Here is a 27,649-nt window from a genome sequence, read left to right as displayed (position 1 = left end):
AGCACCTTCCCCAGATTTTCCTGCAGCATCACGTGGGCAGAAAAACAAGAGACGATTGTGCTTTTAATAAAGGCTTATCGTTGCATTTGTTTATTTGAGAAATACATCGTTGCTTGTATATGTAAAAATGTCCAATCACAAGAAAAGTGTTACAAAACATTTTTGATAAAAAACACAGGAAACATGTTGCAGCCCCTCCCAGCTGTACATATATGATAGAAAGAAAAAAAAAAGCTTCCAGAGGAACAGTAAACTGTGAGTGCGCAACTTAAATCAACTGTACATGCTTTGGTTAGTACTGGCCACTCAGCATATACATATATCTATGCATGCACATACAATACATTTGGTTGGTGATGGCAAACAGCTAGCTGGATTTGAAAGCACTTGTGGCAACCAGGTCTCACGCTGGAGGCGTGCCCAGAACAAGAGTGATTATTAAACACAGAAGTGCAACATTAACCTCTCATCTATCAAACACTGTAGAGCAAAGCAACCAAATTTAAAAAAACAAAACAAAACGAAAAAAACAAGTCAATTGATTCAGTTAAGATTCTGGTCTCCTCTCTAGTTCTCTGTACCAGCAGTCATAACTGCACCAACTCTTTCCAGGGACTTAGGAACTACAGTGTTTCGTGCAAGCTTTGCCTGTGGGGTTTTCCAACCATTCTGAGGCCAGATCAATGCTCACTAACCTCAACATCTGCTTTTAAATTTTTCCCTCAGCCTGCATTTTCTCTCTCCCCTATGTCATTACGCAGGCACATGTTCAAACACAGTGGTATGTGAAGGAAACTGGATGGTGAGGTGTCACCGGCAACCACCAAACTCCATAAAGGGAGCACAGGATCATTTAGAGTAAAGCCTGTGCAACAGCTTTGCATCATGCACCATGGCTGAAGACATGTTGCTGAATAAAAAGAGTGCACTTTGGTAAAAATGTGTGATTCACAACTTCACACCAATAAAGGCAACACATCCCTAAACAAGTGACAGCGGCTAACTAGTTCAGACTTTTTTGTAAGGCAGTCAACTAACTGCACAATTAGGACAAGGCAGGTACTGTCTGTACGTAGGCACAGTAGAGCTTTGGGCTAAATGCTAAAACCTCAACAGTGGCACATGTTAACAACAGGTTGTTTAGTAGTTAAGATGCTTGCCATTTCAACCATCTAAGTTAGCATGTCTACATGCTAGTACGATGTCACTTCCTTATGTGGGCTAAATGCTAAACAGCCAGTTTACTGTGGCTAAATGTTTCCCATAAGCTTTAGTTAATGACAAAAAGACTTAGGGTGATGCACCTCCTGGCTGTAGTTAGCATTTAGCCCAAACTGAGCTTAAAGATAAACTATTTACATGGATGATAAAATAATGTCAGGCAGGTTTAATGATGAGCATATCTGCAATTATACTTCAGTGTATTTACACGCTAACATTTGCACATGATGCCACCCTGAGCTAAACAACCAGAGCGGGATTCCCGTGGCTAACGTCGAGGTTTTCTATATGGCTTCTGATAAGTGACAAAAAGATTAAAAGCTGTGCTAGTGGCTCTGTGTAGTGGAACTGTGGTCCACAAGTGGTTAGCGCCAAATGCTTATGCTAAGACATAGGTGTCAAACTCTGGCCCACGGGCCAAATTAAGAAAAGATTCATTCTTATATCTGGAGGAAGTTTTTTTTTTTTTTTTCAATAAATATTAATGTTAGCCCGCGACTTTGTTCCAGTTTTGAATTTTGGCCCACTGTGTATTTGAGTTTGACACCCCTGTGCTAAGATATTCACAGTGACATTGATATAATGAAGCCAAGGCAGGTTTAAGGCTTACCATGTCAAGCATCATATCTTAGTGTGTTTTGCATGCCAACACTTGCTGATTAACACTAAATACAGCCTACAGTGGAGGCTCAAAGGAATGTAATAGGTTTGGTAGAGCATACACCAAAGTAATAAACAAAAGCCAACTTTTAAATTAAAAAAAAATATCTGTACACAGATTATGATGATCATCATACCAAAGCAATGGACTGACAGATCGACTCTGCCGCCATTTAACTGGATAAATGAAGGCAAAGCAATGAATACATCTTCTACAAAACAGTATTGTACTTCTACTAGATATACTGTTATATCTTTATAAAGCTCGAGCAAGCACATAAAATTACTAACAATAAAAGACAAACTGATGGTGACAAAAAAGAAGAAAGAAATGAAATGTGAACACAAGTGCAGCAAAACACATTCAAAAGGATGCGTGTCCACACCTGTTTCCAAGTTTAAATTTGGTAGCGTAAATTGCTTGCTATGAATACAGTGATGTGCTTAAAAAGAGGTGAAACATCTACAGAATGTACAGAAACACTGAAAATTTCAGTCTTTGACTTTGGAGAGATTCAAAGTTTTAAATCTAATCAAGAGTTTATTCACTCACAATGAGTTGTATGTGTATATAAATGGATTATGGGACTGGTAACAAATGAACAAAACAATTACAAATGTTACATAACAGGAAAACACCTTCATCATAGGCCGCCCCCCCATGGTTCCTCTTTCCTCTGTTATGAAAACACACTGCTGCGCTGGTTGGCCTCTCCGACTTTCTCAAAGAACATGAAATCCTGCAAAGCAACGTTAAAAGTAATGAATTATTTTATTCAACAACACACCACATATTTCAAAATCAACTATGTTCTTCTAGATTGGGGACTTACGATGAGGAAGCAGGCGCCCATTAGCACAGCTTTCATCTTCACGTCCAAGTCCAGCGGGAACTGGATGCCAAAATTATCTGTGTCAGTGAAGACTTCCTTCAAAAGGCCGCTCCACTGCTTGCTGATGCGACCAATGGGTGTGCCACCATCTTTCCCCTTCAGCTGCAAAAAAAAAAAAAAAATAATACCAGCGTTCATCACAAGTTGTTAATCCTGTCGCACACGCTTTCTTTAAACAATGGAAACAACATCAGCCTTGCTGCTGTTTAAAATTTTCTTGCCTTCTTGCTGAGAAATAAAAGCTTAACATGCACTTATCAGGAGATAAAACAGCTTTTTTGGTCCTTATGAAAGGTAACACAATCTGACCACCAGCAGCACTAAGGATCATTCACTTGGTGTCAAACTAATGGGAAAAATGTGTTTCCGTGAATGCTCTTTAGTGTTGGAAAAGTAACTGGACGAGTGGGAGAAAATACTGACAAGCAAGCTCACCAAGACACAAGAAGATTACGTAATAAAGAAAATCTCAAGCACAACCTTTGTGCAAACAGATGACAAAAAGCAGGCTCTGCTGCAATCCTGGCAGATCAGCTGACCTGATCTGCTATTTAAGCTGCTTTAGCCTCCCTACAATTGCATTTCCCCTGCGTCTAATCACAACTACTTGCAGCCAGTAGTTGTATCATGTCAATTCTCAAGTAATGTGTGCAGGATGTCATGTGGGAAACCAGGAAGTGAGACTAATAGGAAGATTTAATTTTTTCATTGCACAGGCTGGATAGTAGCCTGACTTCGAGGTGTACCCTCATATTTTATGGACAGATAAGAGTCGTATCAACCTTTTCACTAAACTCTACAATAAAGTGAATAGAAAGTGTTTTCCAAAACTATCAACTATTCCTTTGACTTAATTAAAATCATCATCAACATTTCTGTGACTGTTACCAGTCCTGTTTAGATTATCTGAGTGGATCTGTAACAAATCACTGTTGGCTGATGGATGAAATTTACTCAGAGTTCGGTTTCCCCCCACAAACAACGACCCTCTGAGCTCACCTCAAAGTTGACATCTCCACAGCAGTTGCAGGCAAAGCAGGGCCCCTCCAGTCTCATGAGTGTCTCCTTGTTTGCTCCCTGGATGGAAAACTTTGGCAGGAAAGGGTGCCAGTCCTGTTTGACGTACCCTATGGTGGTCCCAGGTGGAGCCTGGACCTCCATCTGTTGGTCACATAGTTAGTTAGACACATAGTAGCTCTGCACAAAATTAGAAAGCTATTTCACAGAGCTTCGTTTGCTCTCTTTCCTGGACACTGACAGCTATAAATAAAACGTCACGCGGTGTCATGCTGGACAGCAGGAATGATAAGTGAGGCTGACTGCTTGATTGTTAAACCATGTAAACAAAGGGAATGCATCTCACATGGTTCCTGTCTGGGCACTAAACCGAGAGCTGCAGTATGATTGGATATCTTCTTAGATTTGTACCATTGGGAACTTTCTGTAGACAGACCACTAACGATGTGATTACACAAGGGCAAAGAGAAAAAGGTCTCAGTGGACGTATGGCAAAGGATCAGGGAGTCTAGGAAATAGTTTGGACAGACAAAAGGGCCATTCATGGTCTTAACAAAACCCTGCCTGAGCAGAGTGGCACACAAAGGCACTGAAACACCGGTCAGCAGCAACCACTCGGCAACAGTAACTCAAGACAAAGAGAGGAAAGGCAAAGGTATGAACCACTGGCACTGTGAGGCTGCAGGTTGTTATGAAGAACGAAGAACTGATAGGCCTCTGTATTTTACATGAGAAAAGACTAACAATTATTTATTACTTTAAACACAGGACTAAGGTTTTCTTCCAGTCTGGCTGTAAGTAGCAGTATCAAATGTCTGTTACATGCACTATAACATGCACTAGACTATGGTGAATTCAAATGTCTTGGGGGCCAGAATTGTCCTGGCAAAGACTCAGATCTGACCCTCTGGACAGCTTTTGAAATGTGAAGGACGACATAATGGACGTGGCTTTTCCTGCTGATACTGACTCTGGCCCGGCCATGCCAGAACCTTGTGATTTAAATTTAAGCTGTAAATGTGTTAGAGACGTGTTGATAAGTAGCTTTTTTACATGTTATTTGGATCTGAGCCACAAGAGCAGGGAGCTCGTGCTTAAAAACAAAGTTATTTTAACATCATCTCCAAGAGAAGCCATAGCGAGTCTGTCCACACAGTCTCCCTGTGTTGAATTCAAGACCTTTAATAAGCATATTTACAGCATGGTACCAAACAGTATCAGCCTTTATGTATTGCATCCCCATTCATAACATCTGTAGAGGTTGTGTTAAATAACCGGTAAATAACCATCTGATACCAGATGTTCTGAGGGAAATTCAAGAAATTAAACTGTCTGCATCTGTTCCACAGTGCATTGACTGCTCACTGGAAGCCTCCTTTTAACTGCTTACACTGTGCACTCTGTACATTTCACCATAAAACTCAAACGTGCATAAAAAGCAAATACCAGTGTCCTTGTCAAAATGACTCCAATTTCACATCAATGATCACTAATGATACAGGCAGGGTCTGCAGCTCCAATCGACTGTCAATGCAGAGAACATTAATCTGCATGCAGCTGGTTCCAGGACAGAGCACACTGATAACTCAGAGCAGTTTCTTTGGTCACCTGGACCAATCAGCAGTAAATTAGCCCACTTCCCACCCTAAAAACTACTTTAAATCCAGCAGGGTTAACAGAGGCAGGCGAATAAATCAGACTTGTATAGCAGCTCCACTAAAAACATTCCTGAAGAATAGAAGTAAATCCTGAACAGGAGATGAGCTGTTGTAAGTGTAAGTGTCACAAAATAAACTACAGAGCTCGCGTTTCTCTTAAAATCTTCAGATTTTTCCTTTAATTTCTACATTACATTAAAAAAAAATAATCATTGCCCCTTATAAAACTGTAATGTCTTGATTTATTTGCCTTTATCTGATCTAACTTTTGTATCTATCTTTATTTAATCAAAAAAAGTGATTAGGTATGTCTTAACATAAACTACGAACAGAGTGCTACAGAAAGTGAACAGAGTGCTACAGAAAGTAAAGAGTTTATTCTTCCCTATTTGAGTCTCTTCAGATATTTAATATAGCTAAAGATTAACCAGCACATCTAGATCAAATACAATAATCCAGATATGATGGATGAGTACTCAGATTTCACACCAAAAATGCTTTTGACCGGGAACAATATTGGTCTAGGTGTGGTAAATGAATGCAATATGACTCCATTAACCTCTTTCAACACTAGCCAAGTCACTTCTACTCAAACACAGAAACATTAGAGTGGACTGACCTCTTGCAAGCAGCAGGGACACCAGCAGGAGACGCAGCGGAAAGGCCTGATGAGACGGATAACCTCCCTGTCCATGTTGTCCTTTATTTTCATGTCGAAGCTGCGCAGAGAGCCGCAACAGTTCCTGGTGCAGCAGTCATTCTTCTCTTTGGCCTTGTAGATCTTTTGACCCAGACTGTTTTTGATTTCATACTGGTTGTTTGTCTCAAAACCGATGAATGCTGGGCGTGGTTGGGAGAAGAGAAGGGAAAACGGTGAGCAATGAAGTAAAGATAAGTAAGGAATTTCAAGGGCAGATATAATTTTTCTTCCATTCGTTTTCATCTTGAGAGGCTTTAAGCCTCACACACTGCTGCTTATGAGCTGCTGAAGGATTAAATATTCTGTGTTCAACAAGATGCACGCCTCACCTTCCAGGAGTTCGACTTTCTGATGGATCAGGATCTGGTCAATCTAAAACCGAAGGAGAGAAAGCAAACTGAAAAAAGGCAACTCTGTGGCACATCCTGCAATCTGAAAGTCTCTTCCTTCTAAAAACAATTAAAAGCACGTATGACCTCACATATTGTTTTAAAAAGGAAACTGACTTTAGTGTCACAAATCCTAGTTGAGATTAATGATCACCAAAAAGTGCAGCAAACTGCAAGTATTTCAATGGTGAGCCAACAGAACTATAAAACACTACTTTTACCCACTACAGTCTTAAACATGTGACCTTTTCTCTTACTGCTTGGCATGCAACAGATCCAGGAACTGTGTCGGGTTACGCACATGGCCAGCAATTTTTCAAGTTCATACAAATTCCAAGTAAAATGGAAGGATTAACTGAGTCATCGGTCATTGTTAGAAAGTTTACTTAAGAGTTCGTGACAAAAAAAAATTTGTGACATTTAAGAAGACAGTGGAACCAATCGTAGCTCTCAAAATCACCTGACTGCACTGACTTTTCTTTTTTTTTTTAATCTGCCTGTCAGCTTGGATATTGTAATACTAAACATACAATGTAATGCCTGATATAACACTAATAGGAACGAATGACTAGATAGATAAAAGAAAGACGTGAACAAGTGGAGCCTACAGTGAATTTTCAGAGCTCATCTTGGAAAAGCAAAATATGTTTGGCACAAGAGTGCATTCAGATCATAATTGTGACTCCAAAAGCTGCTGAACAGGACAGCATATAAAACAAAACAACAAAAAACTGCACTGGTTTAACCTTTCTCTGCCCTACCTGTGTGAGGTACTCAAGTCCAGGTGGGACACCAACGGGGACTGCTGGACCTCCAGGAGCTGGTGAAATCCCCCCTGGTGGGCCACCGTATTCAGGGCCTGGAGCTGGCCCTATGGGTGCTGGCTGGTACATGACCGCAGGTTGTCCTGAATAGCCCATGTTGAAGCCCGGTGCAGGGGCTTGACTGGGATCTCCATATCCAGGAGGAACTGGATACGGTGCTCCGCCGGGTTGAGACATGGGATAGGGTGGCTGGTTTGGAGCGCCTGGGTAAACTGGAAGGGGGAAAAAAATAGACACAATCAAAACCTGTTCAGATATACCGACAGTCTGACTTGATTGAATTTGAATTCATGAGCTCAGTTGTTGCTGTACAAACTATGACAGTCAAACTTTAGAAAGTAGAGCTCAATTTTACCATAAAACAACCAGAGAATACAAGGAAAATAAATAAAGCTGTAATATGTAAGATAGGGCACAAAAAACTAAAAGACACCATCAACCCTGAGTATGAATGATAATATAAATATACACACATAAAAATGATATAAGAGTCAAAAGCCTGAAGCTGCTGTTTAGGATTATAGACCAGCTGCGTTGACCACGGCTGGTCGTCTCCAGGTTCTTACCTTCCAGTCAGAGCAGAGAGAGAAGCTGAGAGCAGTGATCGCCGAGTGTCTCGCTAGAAGCAGCTACTCTGCTGAGTGTGAGTGCGTGTGTGTGCACGCTGTGAATCATCCGCCCTTCCCCCCCCCCCCCCCTTTTTTTTTTTTTTTTTTAGTAGACAGGGCAGAGCTAATTGGCCGGTGATTGCAACACAACAGTAATGACCTACGTATACTGGAAAAACTGGATCCATGATATGTTGGAAACCAATTGTCAGTGTTTCCATGGTGGAAAAACTGAATATGTGATGTGAAAACTAAGATTTGGGGATCTTTTGGACAGGAACTGAAGATTCTTACATTAAGTGAGGATTTCAGATAGGAAGAGCGGACGCCGTCAGCACAGGGATATGCAACTTTGTCTCTCACAGTGTTTGCATCTTATTTAAAGCAGCTGTTGGGTTAAATCAACAGAACCATAAGTGCACACTAGTCTCAAGAGGCTAGCAGCCAGCCTACTCAGTGGCTGCCCTGGAGAATGCCACGAGGGGCCATAAGACCCTACACAGGGCCAGTTGCACCTCTGTTGTGTGCTATGGGACTCACTTTCACAAGATTCATAACAATGACTAACTGGGGATTGCTTACTTTTATGAATGTGTAAAACGCTGTTATCAGATAAACTGCAAGGTCCACTGGAACACAGCTGTCCTTATGATCATATGTTATGCCAATAACGTCTAAACTGAGTCGAATGGTTTTGTAATGTCCTTGTTTAAAATGCAAAAATGTGATCATTCTCACTTCATAACGACAACAACGTTGGTCAAAATTATACAGCATTGACCGATCAGTCTTTGGTGTGTAAAAAGACACATTTCCCCTCACTACTACAGTCGTGCACACACGCACGCATATCTCGTTCCATAGTACAGACCTCATTTAGAACACAGCATTTAAGCCCCACTGTAAAATGTAAAATGTGAGATGTCTGAGATAATGGAAAATCAATGCCGAATTTTATTAACCACCTTCCCTTATCCTGCTTCCAAGAATAAAGGTTAAAAAAATGTTAATAGTTTCACTATCATAGGACTGCTGCTATGATTTTAACAGACAAGATAAAAAATTAAAAAAAAGAAATCTGGTGTGGTGGAGAGGCAGAAAATGTAGAAAATTTTAATAGTGCAAGTCTAATGCATCGTGGTGGTCGTTTGTACTTGTACTGAGGACGGTTTCCTTTAGCCCTGAGAACTGTGTGTAAGCCGGCCTGACCTGAAACCCCAATATCACGATGATGGTTATCAACTTCCTCTATTAAGCCGGGCTTTCTGCCTCCCTGTGAGTGTCTCCTACACCAATCAGAGACATTATCAAATGATGATGATAAATGGCGATGATAATAAAAACCTAATGGTGAAACTCCCCACTGTTACAAACAAAAGAGATTAAAGCTGCAGAAACTTGTTGATTTTGCGATTTAGTAAACAGAGCAGTAAAAATTAACATTTTAATTTGAGAAAATTATTGAAACACTGCATGGTGCTCTAGTTTTTTCCCCCCCTAACACGACAGCTACACGTTTAACTAATAATAAACATTAACATCCCATATATTAATAAAAGACATGTGGAGGCATGTGAAACAGACTTAGCAACACATTAGAATCTGATCTCAAATCATTTTTATAGATTTTCTGACACTGCAAAGCTCAGTGTGAGCTGCTGTAACTTTACTGTTGCGCTTCATTCCCGATCTTTCCAAGATACGGCTTTACAAGCTGCTCTTGCAAAACATAGTAGCCAGCAGAGAATCTGTATCGCGCTTACAACGTGCTGTAAATAAAAGAATCAGTAAAAACGTGCCACTTCCAGCCCATTTTAAACCAAAACTGAATATATAATATATAACCTGCTTCTGACCAGGTTACGTGCACAGCAAAGATTATTGAGCTACCCTTATTGACAAAGGGTAGCTCCACATATTTCAGTGTGACAGATTTATTTTTTTTACTACACCAGGAGATGTGTCTCTCCACCTGGGATCAAAGTGGGGCTCCTCATGCATTAATGAGACACACAGAAAACTCATTTTAAGGTCAACACAGCTTCGTAATCTCGCTTTCCCGTGTTTGTAGTCTTTTCCAATATGAGTGTTTTCTGCTTATTTTAAATATATAAATCTATATAGAAATATAAATGACAAACTGACTTTGGTTAACAGCTCTAGTTTATGACGGGACCCCCAAAAAACAAAATTTACCTTTACCAGATATTCATTTGGGGAAAGTTGTGAACTGCCCAAGGAAGAAAAGACAAAGGAAGCTGAAGACATTTTTGCTCGTAGAGAAATTATTGGTTACTTAATGGCTCACTTTACTACACAGGAAGCATCAACCATAAAGTCACTGCCTTAACACAAATGACGTGACGAGCCTCCTGAGTCACACCTGCTGACAGACCGTCATGTGAAAGTATGTGTGCTGTGCCGTTTTCTAACAGCAGTCAGGACATAATTAAGAAAGAATTTAGAAAGATCAAATTTAGATCAGCTTGTTTTTGCTGACGAGAGCGTCCACATGCCCGTTGGGTTTCTCTCTGAATGTTATATCTGAGCTGCTTTTCTGCACTGTATGTTCTTTACAGATGTGCTTTTTGATGTGAATCGCAGCGAGTATACTGGTAATGGAAAAAAAAACTAAACAAAAAGGTCTATACACATTTAAATGGAATGGGATGTCAATAAGGGATTTTGGTCTCAAGACTGGCCAAACTGGTTTTTATTCACATCGTGCAATTACCTGAAGCACATGAGTCTAACTTTTCTAAAGGTCACTGGCCTGTGGTTCCCCCCCCACCACACACACACACACACACACACACACACACACACACGCATTCCTGTCTTGCATAACGACTGAGGACCGGGTAAGTGTACTATCAAAGTGAGGACCACCATTTCTGCTACACTTGCAGACAAACCTTTGCCATTTTTGAACACTGGGTGGCTCTCTAACACCAAAAATCACCTCAAAATCTTAAAACACTCAAGTAAAAAAAAAATCTCATTCTACTATCAGAATGAGGACCTTGTCATTGAGTGCTATTCAGGTGATTTTCCACCAGGGGGTGCTTTTGTGTTCGTTTCTGTCTATATGTTTTTTTCTGTTTGCATTTACTCCTTGACATTTTCTATTTTAGTGCAACCAAATAATGTTAAAGTTAAACAGTCTCAACTTTATACATAAATAGAATAACTAAAAAGTTCTGATAATCTATCAAGACAACCCTACATAACAAAAGGTAGTATTACATTTCAAATACCGCTGTAGATTTTATTAATAATTACCAAGGAAATTCCCACAATGCTGCAACAAGAGCAAATTCAGTTTATTTCACAATGTAACATCCTTCCAGAGGAATAATAATTGCTATTATAACAATGAAGACAACTATTAAGTCTAATGACTTACAACTAAAATAGTGATCAATAACTTTGATCGGTTTGTTTTGACTTCTGCCAAAAAGAAAAATCAGTAAAGCTTAGGATGGCTACAACTGTACCAGTATGACCTTCCTGCTTCCTACATAATTCCCAGCCGTCTTTGCACTGCCGTCTTCTCTGCTTCACTCCATGGCCTCTTGACCTTCGCACGGGGGATCTCTACAAATAACACAAAAGACAACATGGACTGTTAACTTTACAACATGTATGTAACCGTAGTTTTTTTTGTTTTTGTTTTGATTTTGAAATGGGGTTCTGCTTGTGTATATTTACAGAAAATGCCAAACCAAACTGTAGGTTCAACAATTTACTCAACATTTTGTACCCAAGATATGTAGTAAGCACTTTTAAATTAAGTATTTTGAGTTCACAGAAACATGAGATCAGTTATTGAGTAATATACCTACAGAGTGAAACAGCAGCCAATTTACTTTTATACATTTTGTTTTCAAAGGTACATGTTGCATCTAGCCTTTTAAAATAAGATGCTAACTAGTTATTAGTCCTGTTAAAATCATTCATCATAACAATATTCTTGTAAAAAAACAAAAAAACTGTCAGACTTTAATAATTTGCTATTGTTTTAAATAAGGCAAATATTTCTGATGTACTAGTAATAAAAAAAAAACCTGTGCTGTTGGTAGTAGTTCTAATCTAGTTAACTGACATCACATATTTTAAGTCAATTTTTTTTTTATTATGAAATACAATTGCTAATATCCTTGACAATGTAACAAATTACCTAGATCATGATTCAGAACCAAACATAACTGATTGACATGATCTTTTCATTTTATCTGAATTTATGCGTTTTATTTGACAAACTGTCACAGTTTTGCGACTGGCGCACAGATACAATACCAAAGAGCAGAATTAAGTTTTGTCTATCATTAGTCATAAGGCCTGTACTACAAAGCACATTCAACACATCAAGGCTATCTTTCCATAATCTGGATTCACTTAACCTGAAAGTGGCGATCTGGATAAGTGGTCACAAAAAGCTTAACCTGCATGGTCGCATGAAAGGGGTGGCATTGTGAGCATCTGTTCACTAATGATTATTGAAAAGCGTACTGGAAACAGAAGCTGATTTTTCAAAAGATAAAAGTATAGTATTAGGCAAATATGAAGATATTAAAACAGACTGCAGCATAACTAAGGGAGGATTCAGGGTCACCTGGTCCAGCCTGAAATATATGCTTTAGCAAAAAGGAAAGTTTGAAGCCTAATGTAGTCTACTCGATGAGCTTTGTTGCTTGTACTTGCCGTTTCTTGCTGTCTTTTCACAAACCTCACACTGAAAATGATGGTCCATACTGTCAATCTAGTTCACTTTACAAATTTTGATTTTAAAACACAACATCTGTGTGTGTAATTGGTGGAAACTAAAATACGCATTGTAAAAAAAAATAACATTGAGATAAAGTAGTTGTCTTTAATTGGTAAATCATAGGACCTTAAACAGGTATTTTCTATGATAATATAACAAGACATTTTCAGCCTGCATTTTTTTTTTTAATTCCAGACTTGTGAAATGACCTGCAGAACCCTGCCATGTGTTTTGTAGTGCTGTTCTTGCAAAGTGTGAACTCACGCAACACAGCAGGTTAAACTAGTCACTCACCAGAATAGGTAGCCTAACAAATCATAAATGTAACAATAAAAGTGAAGCAATCATTCTTTCAGCTGAACTCTTTAGGGGTCATCACAGCGGATCATCTCCTCAACCTCCTCCTATACCAGCATCCTCCTCTGTCACACCAACCTTCTGCCTGTCCTCCTTCACATCCATGAACCTCCTCTGAGGTCTTCCTCTTCTCGTCCTGCCTGGCAGCTCCATCATCAACATCCCTTGGCAGCCTCCTCTGCACATGTCCAAACCATCTCAGCCTTGTCTCTCTTTGTCTCCAAACCTCTGACCTGAGCTGTCCCTATGATGTAGTCATTTCTAATCCTGTCCATCCTGGTCATTCCCAATGAAAATCGTCATAGCTTTCCTCACTACCATTTTGTAAACCTTTCTTTTCCCTCTTGCTGCTTTCCTTTTATAACACATCACCCCTGACACCCATCTCCACCCCCTCTGAATTCTCCTCTTCAACTTACTGTAAAGCAATACTTAAACATTTTCAATAATTTTTCTAATTACCAACAAAATAATTCTGGATCAATATTATCAAGAATTTTGTGTTTGTGTAGGCATATATTCTGCCACAGAGGACAAAACTATAAGGAAATAAAGTCATGTCTACAACCTGATTCATATACTGCAAACAGAAAATTTTAAATACATTTAAAGCTTAAAACATCTCACCCTTTGCTTTGGCCACTTTGGTTTTTCGCCTTTTCCTCAAAGCCAGTCTTGCTTCCTTGCTCTCTTCTAAAACAGAAACACACAAACAATGGTAGCTGTTATTGTACAAAGCAGATTGTACTGGAATAGAATTTGAGTAGAATACATACAACAGTGTCACTACATTTCAGACAAAAGCTTAAACTCACCATCTACATCTGAACTCTCTTCACTGGTGGGCTCCGGTCTCTTTTGAGAGGAGAAATGCTCAGAACTTCCACCTGAAAAACAGAAACATTCATGTGCCACATCTTCCTAATTCACTGTGTTTTTGTACTGAATGACTCTGTAAAAAACCTGACCTTCACCCATCTCACTGCCTCCTCCTTTTTCATTTCTCTGGGGGACACGGAGTAGCTGCTATGTCAAATATTAGCCATCTGGAGTCACAAAAAACTTCAAACACAAACAGTATTGTTGACAAATATGACAAAAAACAAAGATGCAACAACAACGTGCAAAGGAGCAATCTTAACTTCTCCAAGTGTCACTATGTCATCCTAGAAATGAAATTACTCTTCTTTTAGTTAAGATAATTAAAACAATGCAGCACAACCATTCAAAGGTGCCATTTGTGTAAACATGCACTGGACAAATGTAACAGTTTTTAATTTAGAATCTGGGTCGTGGTGATAAAACCACAAATCTCTGAGATGTCCTTTTTTCATGTGTTGTGAGTCTAGTTCTTGCTGTAATAAAAGAGCTCACTATAGAGTGAGTGTACATGATCAAGTGTTATCTGTTGTATAGACTACTGAGCACTGAACTAGGCCAACAGTGTGTTTCTTTGGCTGTAACATGCCACCCAGTTCATTTTACCATTAGGAACCCAAGCTAACAGGTTAACGTCACTCTCTAATATTAGTCAATGTCACATACATAACTTGCAGTTGCATAGCAGTTTATCAAAAATGCAGCTTATTCATGAGGCAGTATACCAACAGCTGTACTAGTGAGCAGGTAACACTTACCACCACTATCAGAACAGCCATTATCACTGCATGCGAGCGCCACGTTATCGTCTGCAATGTAAGAAATAAATATTGAAAGGATACAATTATATTTGGACATTTTTTATGAAGAGAGAAGTCTATAACATGACATTACTGTAAAATGTATAACCTAAGCTAATTTCTATTGTCATGAGCTTTAACCTCCTATGACCTGAACTCTTTCATGCCATTTTTAATTTCTCTTTGCTATTTGGGCTGATTGGGACCTGATGTAAAAACAAAGAATTATCTGAATTTTTTTTACCTCTCTTGTTTCTGAGAGGAGTGAGATCCACATACGAGGGCATTTGTTTTAAATTTCGATAGAACAGTGGCAGTATAATGTCCTTGTAGAGCAAAATTTAGTATTTTGGTCGAGACAACCCAAAATGTGATGTCCACATATGTGGACATCAGGTCCAAGGAGGTTAAAGTACACAACACTAACAATGCACCATAAAACAACAAGCAGGAGATCATGAATAGAAGACTAATCTTATTTTAAAACCAGTGCCCATTTAAATTTAAGATTATGCCAGTCAGGATTCAGTTTGAGGTCCTCTAGCAAGGAATTCTACATGTTCTCTCCTGAACAGGAAAAGCTGTTTCTCCAAACAGGGATTTAAGTGACATCAGCTTCCAGCTGGAAGCTAACAAAGCCAAAAACTAAATACGACCATAAGATCACTGAGCATGTGGGAAACCTGGTTAATAAGCATTTTTTTTAATTTGTTTCAGAAAAATACATTTATTAAAATCATCAACCAAAAATTTCTTTAAAACATACCACTGCTGTGATGCTGACTTTGTCCTATTGCTTGATTATATACCATGAGACGGTGTTTGTAAACACGTTATACATGAAATTAAATGTAAAATAAATTCTCAGTGGATCAAACTATCTGTTGCATAAATAAATTGAATATATCCAAATAAATTTGTCATTTGAAAATCTGCTCATCATTTCAACCTGCTTAATAACAAAAATTTTCACATGTGAAAAGATATGTTTTTAAAGTTATAAGACTTCACTGAGCTCGTGTATTCCTGGCTGTAAGTAAAATAAGATGTTGTGGTATGACCGTGGTATCAGACTGCAGAGGACTGCACAGGTCTGCAATGAGGACACAGGCTGCAAACAAAAGTTACGTTCAACAACTTTTTGTCTTTGTCTCCTGTTTCTGTTGTCTGTTTGGGACTGTTTCTCATATCTGGCTTACATCATTTATATTATAAAATGCTGAGTTTCAACCATGTGTTGTCCTTGTGCCATTTTCAGGTAAAGAGGCTTCAAATGATTTTCTGATCAATGCCTATTTTATTTACATTTTATGCAGAACGTGGGGCCGATGTGATGCACATGAGTATTGTTCTAGCAGCAGTTGTTCATATTATAAGCAACAAAGAATCACATTTAGAAAACAATCACGTCTGATCTAAGAATCACCTATTCCCACCTTAACTGATAATGATTCTTAATGCATATTATAGTTTGTAGTATCTGTTGTTTGGTCTGTTGTTTGACACTCCTACGTACGATTCAGTAACGATTAAAGACTACATGTTCAAATATTCGATAAGAAGGCACATACCTGTATTTGGCTTGCTGCCGTGGCTTCCTTCACCTAATACCAAAGACAAAAGTCAAAGTTACTTCTCAGTTACAGTTAAATAATCCAGTTACAGTCAATAATGACTTGGAGGTGATACAGTAAAAGTGCACCAACAGTTTTGATGCAGCCCATTACCCATTCATTTACAGTAGCTCACCTCAATAAATATACAGGTGTCTTAGCAGTGAGCGCTCATGCAGGTGAACCTGCTGTAAAAATTGTGACCTACAACTCTATCAAATTTAAAGTAAAACAAAAAAAAAAACATGGAGCATCACAACGTTTCACCCGTTTTAGATATAGTAGTATTAGGCATTTAAAAAACAGAGTGTCATATAGGAAAGCTTATATGCCTTCTGATGGCTACACTGTTAGAGTGACATCATTTCCTTTTTTAACATACTTTTATTAATTACTCTCTGTACATAAAGCAATATTAGGACAGCATGTTATTGTTTCCTCCAAGGTGAGTCTTATTATAACACTAAAACATAGCAGCCAAAGAGACAACACATAAACACACTTTCAATTGTTGGAAGGCACAATTATAACACACTATACAAAAGGCTTATATTTTGTATAAGCATGTACATTATTTGCTTTGAATAGCCAAATTAATACTACATGACAGCCTTGATGTTCCACAGAAAAACACTATCTGAAGCCCACTTCAGCAACAGAACACCAGGCCTTCTGTCCAGTTATGTTTGACGGTGAAAAACAAATGAGAGGAATAAGACAAACGAGGCTAAACGGAGCACGCTGCTCAGCTGGGTCATGCTGATGTGCGGCTACGTCAGTAAATATACTGGACGGACAGACGCTGCTCAGTCACTGAAACATCGACACCAACATAAAACTCCATGTTGGCGTAAACACGTGGGAACGTTTATATTTGATGGATAAAGGAGGACAATGATTTCAAGCATTTTGGATTGTAAACACTTTAAGACAACAAAAGTTAAAGCATTGCTACGCGCATGCGTCACACTTCAGTCGTTTCCTTTACATATTTTGAAATGCTAACTTGATAGATGTTATAGCTGGGCAACTGAGGTTGGGTTTTAACAAAAGATTAAAGCGCTCGGAATAAAAGTGCCTTTCGACTAAATCTAGGCTAAAATTGTGACTTAAAAAGAAGGGGACAAAACCCAGTCAAGCTATAAAATGCCTTAAAGAGATACCCTAAATAAAACGGTACAAACCACAGTTTGGCCGCTTGTTATCTTTAATAAAGTTTGTGAAGAATTAAAAAGCATTCCACTAAGCTGTGTTGTGGCGAATCCACTTAGCCAAAAAAATGGATCGGACATCAATTGGAGAAACGATAGTCTTTATATAAGGCTTCAAAAGGGGGAATGTACAACAAATAAACTGCTCGACATCAGAGCAACATATAATGGCTTCCCAAAACTTTCTTTGCTAGCTAAAAACCCAGAGTAACTTTTGTCTACCACAAAGGATTCTGGGAAACGCAGTTTTCTAATGAAAATACCTGTTAAATAAATTAAATCTATAATTAACAGCTCTCACTAAACATGTGACTAACACTTAAATCACTTACAAAATAATCCAAATGCTGTTATCAAACAAATTGCACTAAAGTTACAACAAGCTGTCTTGTTAAAAGGCTGGAACTCACACAGGTCTGCAACCAAAACACTGCATAGGATTTTTCATTTTAGACTTTTACTCACTGAAACCGTGAAAAATCTCTAACTTCATGTTTTCTTGCAAAAATCATGTTTTTACTGTAATTAAGCGTACATTTTTCCCCTTTAAACTGAAAACCAGATCCGATAATTATTTCTTACGTTAATTTTATATTTCTAAGAGCGAGACTGAAGAGAAATACAGATAGAAATTGCCAGAAATTGAGGGGGAGGGGACGGTAGGTTTGGCATAAAATTTAGTGTTAAATATATCACGAAGGAATCGGTTTTTGTTCCTATGTTCAATTATAAGAAAAATTATGCATAGTTAATTGTAATAAAATATAGATTGAGACGAACTTTATGCATTGTTCAATTAAAAAAAAGTATATTTACTGCCGTGTCATTAAGTTAAAAAAAAATTAAACTTAATGTAAGATACCTTTTTCTTTCGTTTCTTAGAAAGACAACATTTGCACAGTTTTCATATAGCAAAAATGTGAAATCTTACCTGCAGAAAGCGTGCTTTGCAGTCTTCAGAGCTCCACTTAAACGGCTACTCCGACTGTGGACTGAATGACGTCACATGCCCTGCAAAAGTTTGAGAGCTGCAGTGCAGGTGCGCGGGGGGAGGGTCACTGATGGAGGAGCAGAGAGAGCCAAAGTTTTCTCCTCAGCTCTGACTCTCAAACCTGATTTACAGGCTACAATATGTGAAATAAAGGAATCCTGACATTTATTTTAACTACAGTTTAGTACACATTATGAAATCACAAAATAAAATTTATCTAAAGTAAGATTTAGTTTTACAGTCTAATTAAACTTTATATATATCAGTAGTGGAAAGAGCCATTACCATATTATTTATTTATTTTACACACACACTAAACAGCTATATTAGGTACACTTTGCTAGTCCTGGTTTGGACTCTCTTTTGCCTTCAGACCTGCCAAAGTGCTGGAAACATTTACCTGCCCCTCCCCCACTGCAGCAGCTATGGGGGAGGTGCAGGGCATCAGTTAAGTTGGGAGCAGAGTGAGCTACAATTCTCTGCTCAGCTCTCACTCAGGCTCAGGCTTAGTGTACTGGCCAGAACACATGAAACAAAGGAACCCTGACATGTTTTACTACAATTTAGTACACGTTATAAAAGCACATACCAAGATTTATCTAAAGTAAGATTTAACTTTACAGCCTAATTTTACTTTATATACATCAGTAGTGGAAAAGTACTTAGTATTTATCTAAAAGTATTATTACCATAGGGAAAAGAAATACATATATATACACACAGTGGACTCATTGCGAGCCCTTCAGGAGGCGAAATGATGCAATTTAATGCAAAATACGTATTTCATCTGCTATGATGGGAAAGCCAGATATTTCATAGATGAAACTTTGAAATATCTGGCTTTTGATGATGATCAAACATTATTTTTTCTGCATATAGGGGAGAAGCATGTTAGGAGTCGAAGAGAAGGACAGGCAGGAGCGTGGAGGTACTATGACTGGCAAAGGGAGAGAGCTGGCTGATATGACTGGAGAGAAGGAAGGTAGATTTACTGTGTGTGCAGGAGACCAGGTTGAAGGTTGGATGTCAGTTAGAAGAGAAAGAGGAATTCTGCAGTTAGTTTGATAAAGTGGTAGAGAGTGTTGATTGGAGCAGACTTCAGTAGCCATGTAGGTGAAGGAAAGAGAGATAATGAGGTGTTAGATAGGTATAGTGTTAAGCAGAGAAATGCACAAGGTCAAAATTAGGAAGATGGAAATGGCTGGGGTGAACTCCTACTTCAAGAAGAAGGAGGAACAGAAGGTGACGTAGAAGAGTGGAAGAAAGTGTACACAGGTGGCTTACATCCTAAACATAAGGGTCAGTCTGAAAGAGATAGGAGACTGCAAGGTGGTGTCAGGAGAGAATGTAGCCATGCAGCATTGGACACTAGTCTATAGGATGACTTTGGACGTCAAGAAGAGGAAGAGAATGAAGGCAGAGACAAGAACTAAATGGTGGAAGCTGAAGAAGGAAGAATGTTGTGCAGTTGTTAGTTCAGGGAGGAGTAGACATTCTCTGGGTGGAAGGGAAGTGTTACCAGATGACTGGAAAAATACAACTGAAATGGTGAGAGAAAGGCAAAGAAGGTGTTTGGTGTATCTTTTGGAGAGAGAAAAGAGGACAAGGAGACTTGGTGGTGGATTGGACACTTTCCTGTAGTTCCTCAAAGGAATAGCTAAGAGAAAGTGCAATAGTCAGGGGAGATGGATAAAAGTAGACAGGAATACTGGGAGGCCAGGCCAACTGCAAAGATAGAGGTGGCAAAGGAAAAAGCTTATACTGAGTTGTACGTGAGGCTGGGTACTAAGGAAGGAGAACAGTACTTGCATGAATTAGCTATACAGAGATTGAGCTGAAAAGGATGTGCAGCAGGTTAGAGTGATTAAGGATAAAGATGGTGAAGAGAGTGTGTTGAGAAGATGGAAGATAGAAGTATTCTCTCACTGTCTTCATTAATGAAGACATTAATAAAGACAGAAACTGAGGACAGATGGAGGAAAGTTAGTGAATCAGGAAGCGCAGGGGATAAGTAAGGAGGAAGTGAAGGCAGCTATGAAGAGAGGAAAGGCAGTTGGTCCACATGACATATCTGTGGTTGTATAGAGATGTTGAGGAGAGAGGACTTTTTTTTTTTTTTTTTTTGCCTGTCCCGTTTGGCTCTTTTGCCATCAGAATTATTGTCTAAAGGCAAAGAAAGATGCCCAACGGATTTACTTTACCAAATTGACCATCCCAGCCTTGCCGTAATGGTCCATTTGATTCACCTTTTATTGTTTATTTTATTTTCACTTGTTGAATACGGGACAGACTTGACTGGGGGAAAGAAGGGGAGAAAGAAAGAGAAAGAGCTGAGAAGAGGGATAGGGGAGAAGGGCAAAAAAACAAAAACCAACAGAATGGGCAGAAAAAGAAAAAAAAATGCATCTATCGATCACCTGGATCACCTGTTGAGAAAGAAAAAAGAAAACAAGCAGAAGAGAACAAGAGTAATAGAATAAACAACATCACAATGATATATGGGAATATGACAGTAAATACTAAATATTAAGCATTATTGTGCAGCACATAGGATCAACAGAACACAGTGTGCTTTGAGGTAGGAGCCAAAAAGGGTGTAGTTTGTGGGTGTGATCACCCGTGTGTACACCTGTGAGCATGGACGCGCTTCCATCCATCCATCTTCATCCGCTTTATCCGGAGCCGGGTCGCGGGGGCAGCAGCCTAAGCAAAGAGGCCCAGACCTCCCTCTCCCCAGCCACCTCCTCCAGCTTATCCGGGGGAACACCAAGGCGTTCCCAGGCCAGCCGAGAGATATAATCTCTCCAGCGTGTCCTGGGTCTGCCCCGGGGCCTCCTCCCGGTGGGACATGCCTGGAACACCTCACCCAGGAGGCGCCCAGGGGGCATCCTTGTCAGATGCCCGAACCACCTCAGCTGGCTCCTTTCGATGTGGAGCAGCAGCTGCTCTACTCTGAGCCCCTCCCGGATGGCCGAACTTCTCACCCTATCTCTAAGGGAGAGGCCAGCCACCCTTCGGAGGAAGCTCATTTCTGCCGCTTGTATCCGCGATCTCGTTCTTTCGGTCACTACCCACAGCTCGTGACCATAGGTGAGGGTAGGGACGTAGATCGACCGGTAAATGGACGCGCTTGTTTTTTTAAAAGGTTCCTTCATGTAATGATCTGCTAGAGGGTGTGGGGGGGCCACAGCCCCGTCCTCCAGGGCATGAAGCAGGTATGGAGGAGATCAAAACTCCAGACATCCAGAGGCCCCCAGAACACAAGAGACCAAGGAAGACCAACAGAGGGGCAGCCGCGCCACTGTCCCAGTAAGAGCTGAGGAGAGTCCCAGATGAGGGCTCACTCAGCAGCCGCGGAGCAGAAGCCAGGGGGAGTTGCAGTGACGCGCCCGTGAGCTCCGCCGGCAGCCAGCTGTGCCTGAGTGACCGAGCCCCAGGCTGAGAGGCCGGGGGCACCCCACCTCCGAAGTGGCCCGAGCGAGCCCCAGGATCCAGGCCCCGATAAGCGGCCGCCAAGGAGTGAGCCGGTGTGTACCTGGACGCCCATCCCCTCATCCTCTCATATGCACTTCACACTCAACCAACGTGGAGACAGACATAAAGAGACGCTGTACACACGATCACACTCCCCAAGCGTACTCAACGAACCGGGTCTAGGTACCCTTGCCCCTGGAGGGGGGAACTGCACCCAGACCCAGGTGGTGTTACCCTTTTCCCTGCGGTGGGGAGAGGCAGACCGACTCCGCAGCAGCAGGGAGGCCCCACACTCCAGATGGCCAACTCCTCCTCCTAGCCCCCCCGCTCCAGCAGGCCGCAGATAACGGGGGTGAGAGAAGACTCCAAACCTCCTTCCACCCGCTTATTGTAGTGTTGATGCATGTGTGTTCTAAGGTGCATTTAAAACCCAGGAGGGCATGGAGCTACCTGCCAGAGAGCAGCAGGTAAGCGCATAGTCCCTCCTGCTAGCCCTCAATGTCTACGTGTATTTAAAATTGAGAGGTGGGCAACCACGCGAGGGGTGAGGTGTACACCCTGATGGTAATTTGGATTCCGTGTATCGTGCCCACTCCCAGAGAGGACTTTTTAACCAGATTGTTTAACACAAGTTTGGAGAGTGAGGAATGAATAAGTGTACTGATACCAGTTTTCAAGACCAAGGGTGATATGCAGAGCTGTAGTAACTACAGAGCGATAAAGCTGAGACACACCAAGAAAGAGTTGTTGAAGCTAGGTTAAGAAGAGAGGTGATGATCCATGAGCAGCAGCATGGCTTCTCACTGAAAAAGAGCAGTGCAGATGTGATGTTTGCTTTGAGTGTGTTGATGCAGAAGTATAGTGAAGGTCAGAAAGAGTTGCACTGTGTCTTTGTGGATCTGGCAAAAGAATATGATGGGATGCTAAGAGAGGAACTGTGGTACTGCATGAGGTAAGTCTGGATGTGAGGGTGGTGCAGGATGTGTTCAAGGTGAGGGTGGGATTACATCAGGGATCTGGAGTCAGGAGGAGGGACAGGAAACAGAAATGAGTATACAAGAAGGACAGCTCATGCTGAATGGTATGGAGAGAAAGTTAGAGACAAGGCTGAGATGATTCAGACATATGCAGAAGAGGGATAGAGGAAATACTGGACAAAGGAGGGAGAAAACAGCATGACCTCAGAGGTCAACACCAGAGCCTCTGGTGTTGTGACCCCTAAAGAGAGCATTTCTCTCTCATATATATGTGTGTATATATATGTGTGTGTGTGTGTAAATGAATGATGGATCAGGTGATCACATAACATGTAATGTGATCACCTGATCCACCATAGAGATCATAGAGGTCCTCTTTTGGATTGAGATCTGGTGACTGTAGAGGCCATTTGAGTACAGTGAACTGAACTGTTATGTTTAAGAGTGCAATTTGACATCATTTGAGCTTCTTGACACTGGTTATTATCCTCCTGGAAGCAGCCATAATGAGATGGGCACTTCTGATGGATGGGACATATTTAATTTTTATAAAGTATTACAGAACACATGAGTCAATATTATATTGCATTACAGATTATATATTAATGGTAGATTTTCACTAATAGAAGCTTACAGTAGAGGAACCAGGTTTTAATATAAAAGGGAACACAGCAATATATGTATCCTTTGTACGGAAGCCCATGCTTTAATATAATCTATCAAAATTCACCAGTATGATTTATAATAGTTTGAAAAATACTTGAAACAAAACTACAGTTTCTTGCACATTGTCTATATTTATGTTATGTAGACACAATTTGTAGCTCACTACTAAAGCAGGGTCAAGGTGGTTTTTCAGATTCAGTCTCCTATTTGTGGAGATATTTTGGTAAAATATGCTGGTAACACTAAATCGAAAGCAGCCCCTCAAGACGTTAAATGATTTTTTTTTTAACTGAATGGTCTAAAAAAGTTACTTATATGCCATTTCTATAGCAGAGATAAAAGTATGGTTTAAAAAGAGACGCCTAAAATGAGAACCAGAAGGCAGAAATGATGAGCTGCATTAATAATTTCTAAACCTGTCTCACATTAACTGATCAAACCCATGTTAACTAGCACACTGTTTAGTTTAAATTGAAAATCCAGTCGTAATTTTTCAGGAACTGAAGCACTGTCTCATAGCCCAGTTTAGGCCAGTCCATATTCAATATTTCTATTTCAGCATTTAATTCCAAAAATTGTATTGGTGTGCTTTCCAATTTGGGTAGACCAAGACCAGATATTAAAAGTAAGACATAATAATATGTTTAACTTACCTTGTAGGGTCTTTACCCTAAAGTATAAAGTGCCCTCAGGTGACCTTTGTTGTGCTTTGGTGCTATATAAATAAAATTGAATTGAACTTCAAGGCGATAGAGCACTATTTATTTCTCCTTCATTAGATAAACTGTCATTATCTTCATTTGTAGTGAATGGGCAAAGACAGTAGTTGGCAGTAGAGTGCAAAAAAGTTCTTGGGTGCAGTGACTGTCCAAAAGCAGTAGGGGCAGTAGAGAGCAAAAAGTACTTGGGTGCAGTGACTATCCACAACCATAAGGGGCAGAAGGGCAGTAGAGAGCAAAAAGGCTCAGGAGCAGTGATTTTTCATAACCACTAGTAGCCAGTAGAGAGCAAAAGTGTGTGTATGAAAAGAATAGCAGTGTGTATAGAAGTGTGTATTTTTTCTCGTATTTCTATCTTTCTGAGGACCTCGCTCAAACTTTGAGAGAAGCATAAAAATGGCCTCTAGAAGCCATTACAGTGAAAAACAAGTGAGGACCATATTAAATGTCCTCACTTTCCCAAAAGGTCCTCACTCGTAAGGTCTAAAACCCGCGATGGTCCTCGCAAGTATAGCAGAACAAGCACACACACACACACACACACACACACACACACACACACACACACACACACACACACACACACACACACACACACACACACACACACACACACACACACACACACACACACACACACACACACACACACACACACACACACACACACAACCAAGTAAAAGATTGTGAGAGGAAGGCAGCTGCAGGAGTGCCTGATGATCTTTCCACAGTCTCATCTAGAAAAATTTTACTTCCTCTTGTGAGTGAGCATGGACTCCTATGGAAGGGTGAAAATGCACCATGAGCTCAGCTAAGCAGATCCTCCCTCGGAGTGTCTCCACAGCACTACAAGCACTGGGCAGGGGCAGGGATGGACAACCAGAAGCGAGAAACTACTCAGAAAAGCATTCCTGAAATTATTCCTCCATCAAATTATTAATTAAACCCTGTCCAGAGAAAGACTCAAAAACGAGGTGGACATGACAGCTAGTACTTTGCCTGGGAAAGAGGAAGGATTCTCCCCCCCATGTTTACTTAATATTATGACTAGTATTGGTTTACATATTCACCTAACAAGCAAAAGATCTCTGGTTGGATCCGGGAGGATCCTTCTAGTGAAGTGACGCCATCACCGATGCAGATTCTGTCCCTGCTCTATTTATGCTCCCCTCACTGCTTTACCACCTATGTGCAGGTCAGGCTCAGTCACCAGTGAGGAATACATGTAAACTATAAAATGATGTTTTCAATCAGTTTGCACTTGATATTCCCACTCAGCAGTAAGGATAAATACAAAGCTGACAACGTTTTGTGTTGTTTTTTTTCCCCCCCCTCCTGTCTCGGCATTAGAATTGTTGTCTGAATGCCAAAAAATTCCAAAAAGATTTACTTTCATGAGTGGAGCACTACTTTCTTTTGAGTCGTTACAACCACAACGAACAAGACCGGGTGACTGGAAAAGCCCATTTAGTCACGAGTCTGCTGGCAAAGGCTGATGAATGTAATAAAGCCTTGTGGACTACAATTAAAAAACAACCTCTTGTGCCATTTGTGTGTAATGAAAGTTTAAAAAGGAAGTTAGACAGTGTGAAGCTAGTGGTCTGCCTTTGCTCAACATCCCTCTCTTTACTTCACATTTAATAGAAAAGAAAAAAAAAAGAAAAAAAACAGAAAAAAGTGTGGGTGCATCCACTGCGCTGGCATACACAAACAATAGCACCTTTCACCTTTTCCACTCAGTGAGAGAAGTCTGCTGGGCCAAAGACTCTGACGTGTTTTCAAGAAAGTATTCCTGGAATTTCTTGGGGAAGAAAAAATAAAAAACATCCCCCACCTTCAGAAGTCTACTGTGTGGGCTGGACAGTGTGCTCATTATTCAGGCTGTTGGGTTTAGTGGAAAGCTAACGGGGCAAGTGTGAGAAAACTTCTAGCATTTTACAAAGCGTGACGTAATGGAAGCAAAGTGTTAAAACTATTAAAGTACGCCACACTGCTCACGTTTTTAAAACACTCTTACGTCTTCATATTTTCGTCCAAAGAAAAAACTGAAAACAAAAGTCAGCATAAATGTGAAATCTAGGCACTTACCAGGAGCAGACATGGTGCAGAGCTTTTCTGGGCGGAGGAAGAAAAATAAGGTCACACTTCCCGCACGGTTTCTATGGGAAACTGAAAGGATAAAGGGAAGAAGAGAAAAAAAGGGGAGGGGTGGGTGTAATAGAAACCAGCAGGACTGGAGGAGGGTGCGCAGAGAGCGACAATAACACAAACGTGAATTTTTAACTTCAATCGGCCATGCGTTCAAGGCGAGCGACTCGAGGTTGTGTGTAAATGTGCCCTATGTGGCATCCCGACACAAAGCTTCACGGATAATATCCAGACACAGACCAGAGGTCCAAAACAATCCTGACAATGTTGGGTTCAAAGTCGTGGCCCTTTTGTCCCTGATGCACAGTATTTCAGACCTAAATCATAAAAATAAAAGGAGTGGGTGTGCCCCGTGTCAGCCCAAGACTGGCAGCTAACTGCCACTAAATGTCAGCATTAAGCTTTTTTTTTTTTTTTGCCCCTTTAGACGTCATTAAAGTTCCCTCTCATGTTCCCATGAGAGCTTATTAAAGAGAAAACACCTACAGCTTCTTAAAGTAAAGGTCGCGAGCATCTCCTTCCTCGTGAGCAGTCTTTATGTCGTAGTAAAAGAAAGAAGAAGAAAAAAACACTCGAGCTAAAATATGGTGAGGAACAGCACACACTCACACAAAAATATCTCACCTCAGTGGCTGTTTTCCCTGAAGATCCAGCGACAAGAAATGGAAAGAAAGTGGTGGGAAAGCAGAAGCTTGCTGTGCTCTTCCTTTAACCTGTTAGCTGCAGCTGTGCTGTACGCCTCCCTCCACTTCTTCCTAGTCTCCTCCCCCTTTCCGGGATTTTACATGGGCTAAGGCTTTGGTGGGTCACTGAGATGAGGGCTTTTGTGCACTGGGCGGGAAGAGGAGACCGGCGTCACCAGGGACGTCTAAACTTGTTATCGCTCGCTGCAGATGCGGGAGGAAGACGAGAAGGAGCGGAGCGATCTGTGAAACACTGGGGCAGCTCCGACCACCAGGGGGCGCCAAAATGCCAGAAATCACAGCCACCTTCTCCGGCTCCTCCTCCTCAGGAAACCCAGACACTACAGTAAATACACAGTACATATATGTACATAATGTCACAAGAAAAACAAT

The 27,649-nt window shown here is 40.5% G+C and overlaps 1 protein-coding gene and 2 long non-coding RNA genes across 4 annotated transcripts; all 3 read right to left on the bottom strand.

Moving 5' to 3' along the window:
• Positions 1–55: 55 nt before the first annotated feature.
• LOC146714938 (phospholipid scramblase 1-like) lies at positions 56–27,487 on the bottom strand. 2 transcript variants are annotated; one of them, XM_085451286.1, is made up of 8 exons: positions 27,198–27,487; positions 26,514–26,594; positions 7,300–7,574; positions 6,479–6,521; positions 6,069–6,289; positions 3,774–3,935; positions 2,715–2,876; positions 56–2,621 (listed from the first exon to the last, which is right to left on the bottom strand). In XM_085451286.1, exons 2-8 carry the CDS (start codon positions 26,524–26,526, stop codon positions 2,562–2,564), a joined length of 936 nt encoding a protein of 311 aa, XP_085307412.1. In that variant the 5' UTR covers positions 26,527–26,594; positions 27,198–27,487; the 3' UTR covers positions 56–2,561. The 2 variants fall into 2 exon arrangements, with proteins under 2 accessions (XP_085307412.1, XP_085307414.1); XM_085451288.1 differs by lacking the exons at positions 26,514–26,594; positions 27,198–27,487 and adding an exon at positions 7,929–8,039.
• Positions 11,273–14,062, bottom strand: LOC146714940 (uncharacterized). Its single transcript, XR_014918886.1, has 3 exons — positions 13,911–14,062; positions 13,174–13,788; positions 11,273–11,567 (listed from the first exon to the last, which is right to left on the bottom strand). It is a non-coding gene; the product is annotated as an uncharacterized LOC146714940 (long non-coding RNA).
• On the bottom strand, positions 14,068–19,150 carry LOC146714939 (uncharacterized). The gene is made up of 3 exons (XR_014918887.1): positions 18,530–19,150; positions 16,346–16,378; positions 14,068–14,783 (listed from the first exon to the last, which is right to left on the bottom strand). It is a non-coding gene; the product is annotated as an uncharacterized LOC146714939 (long non-coding RNA).
• Positions 27,488–27,649: the final 162 nt, after the last annotated feature.

This window comes from Copadichromis virginalis, linkage group LG3, assembly GCF_057382275.1.
Source record: "Copadichromis virginalis isolate Kocher_CV1m ecotype Utaka linkage group LG3, C_Virginalis_male_GT1.1, whole genome shotgun sequence".
NCBI classification, from domain to species: Eukaryota; Metazoa; Chordata; class Actinopteri; order Cichliformes; family Cichlidae; genus Copadichromis; species Copadichromis virginalis.
The sequence above is the reverse complement of the archived record's forward strand: the minus strand, read 5'-3'. Positions and strand labels throughout refer to the sequence as shown.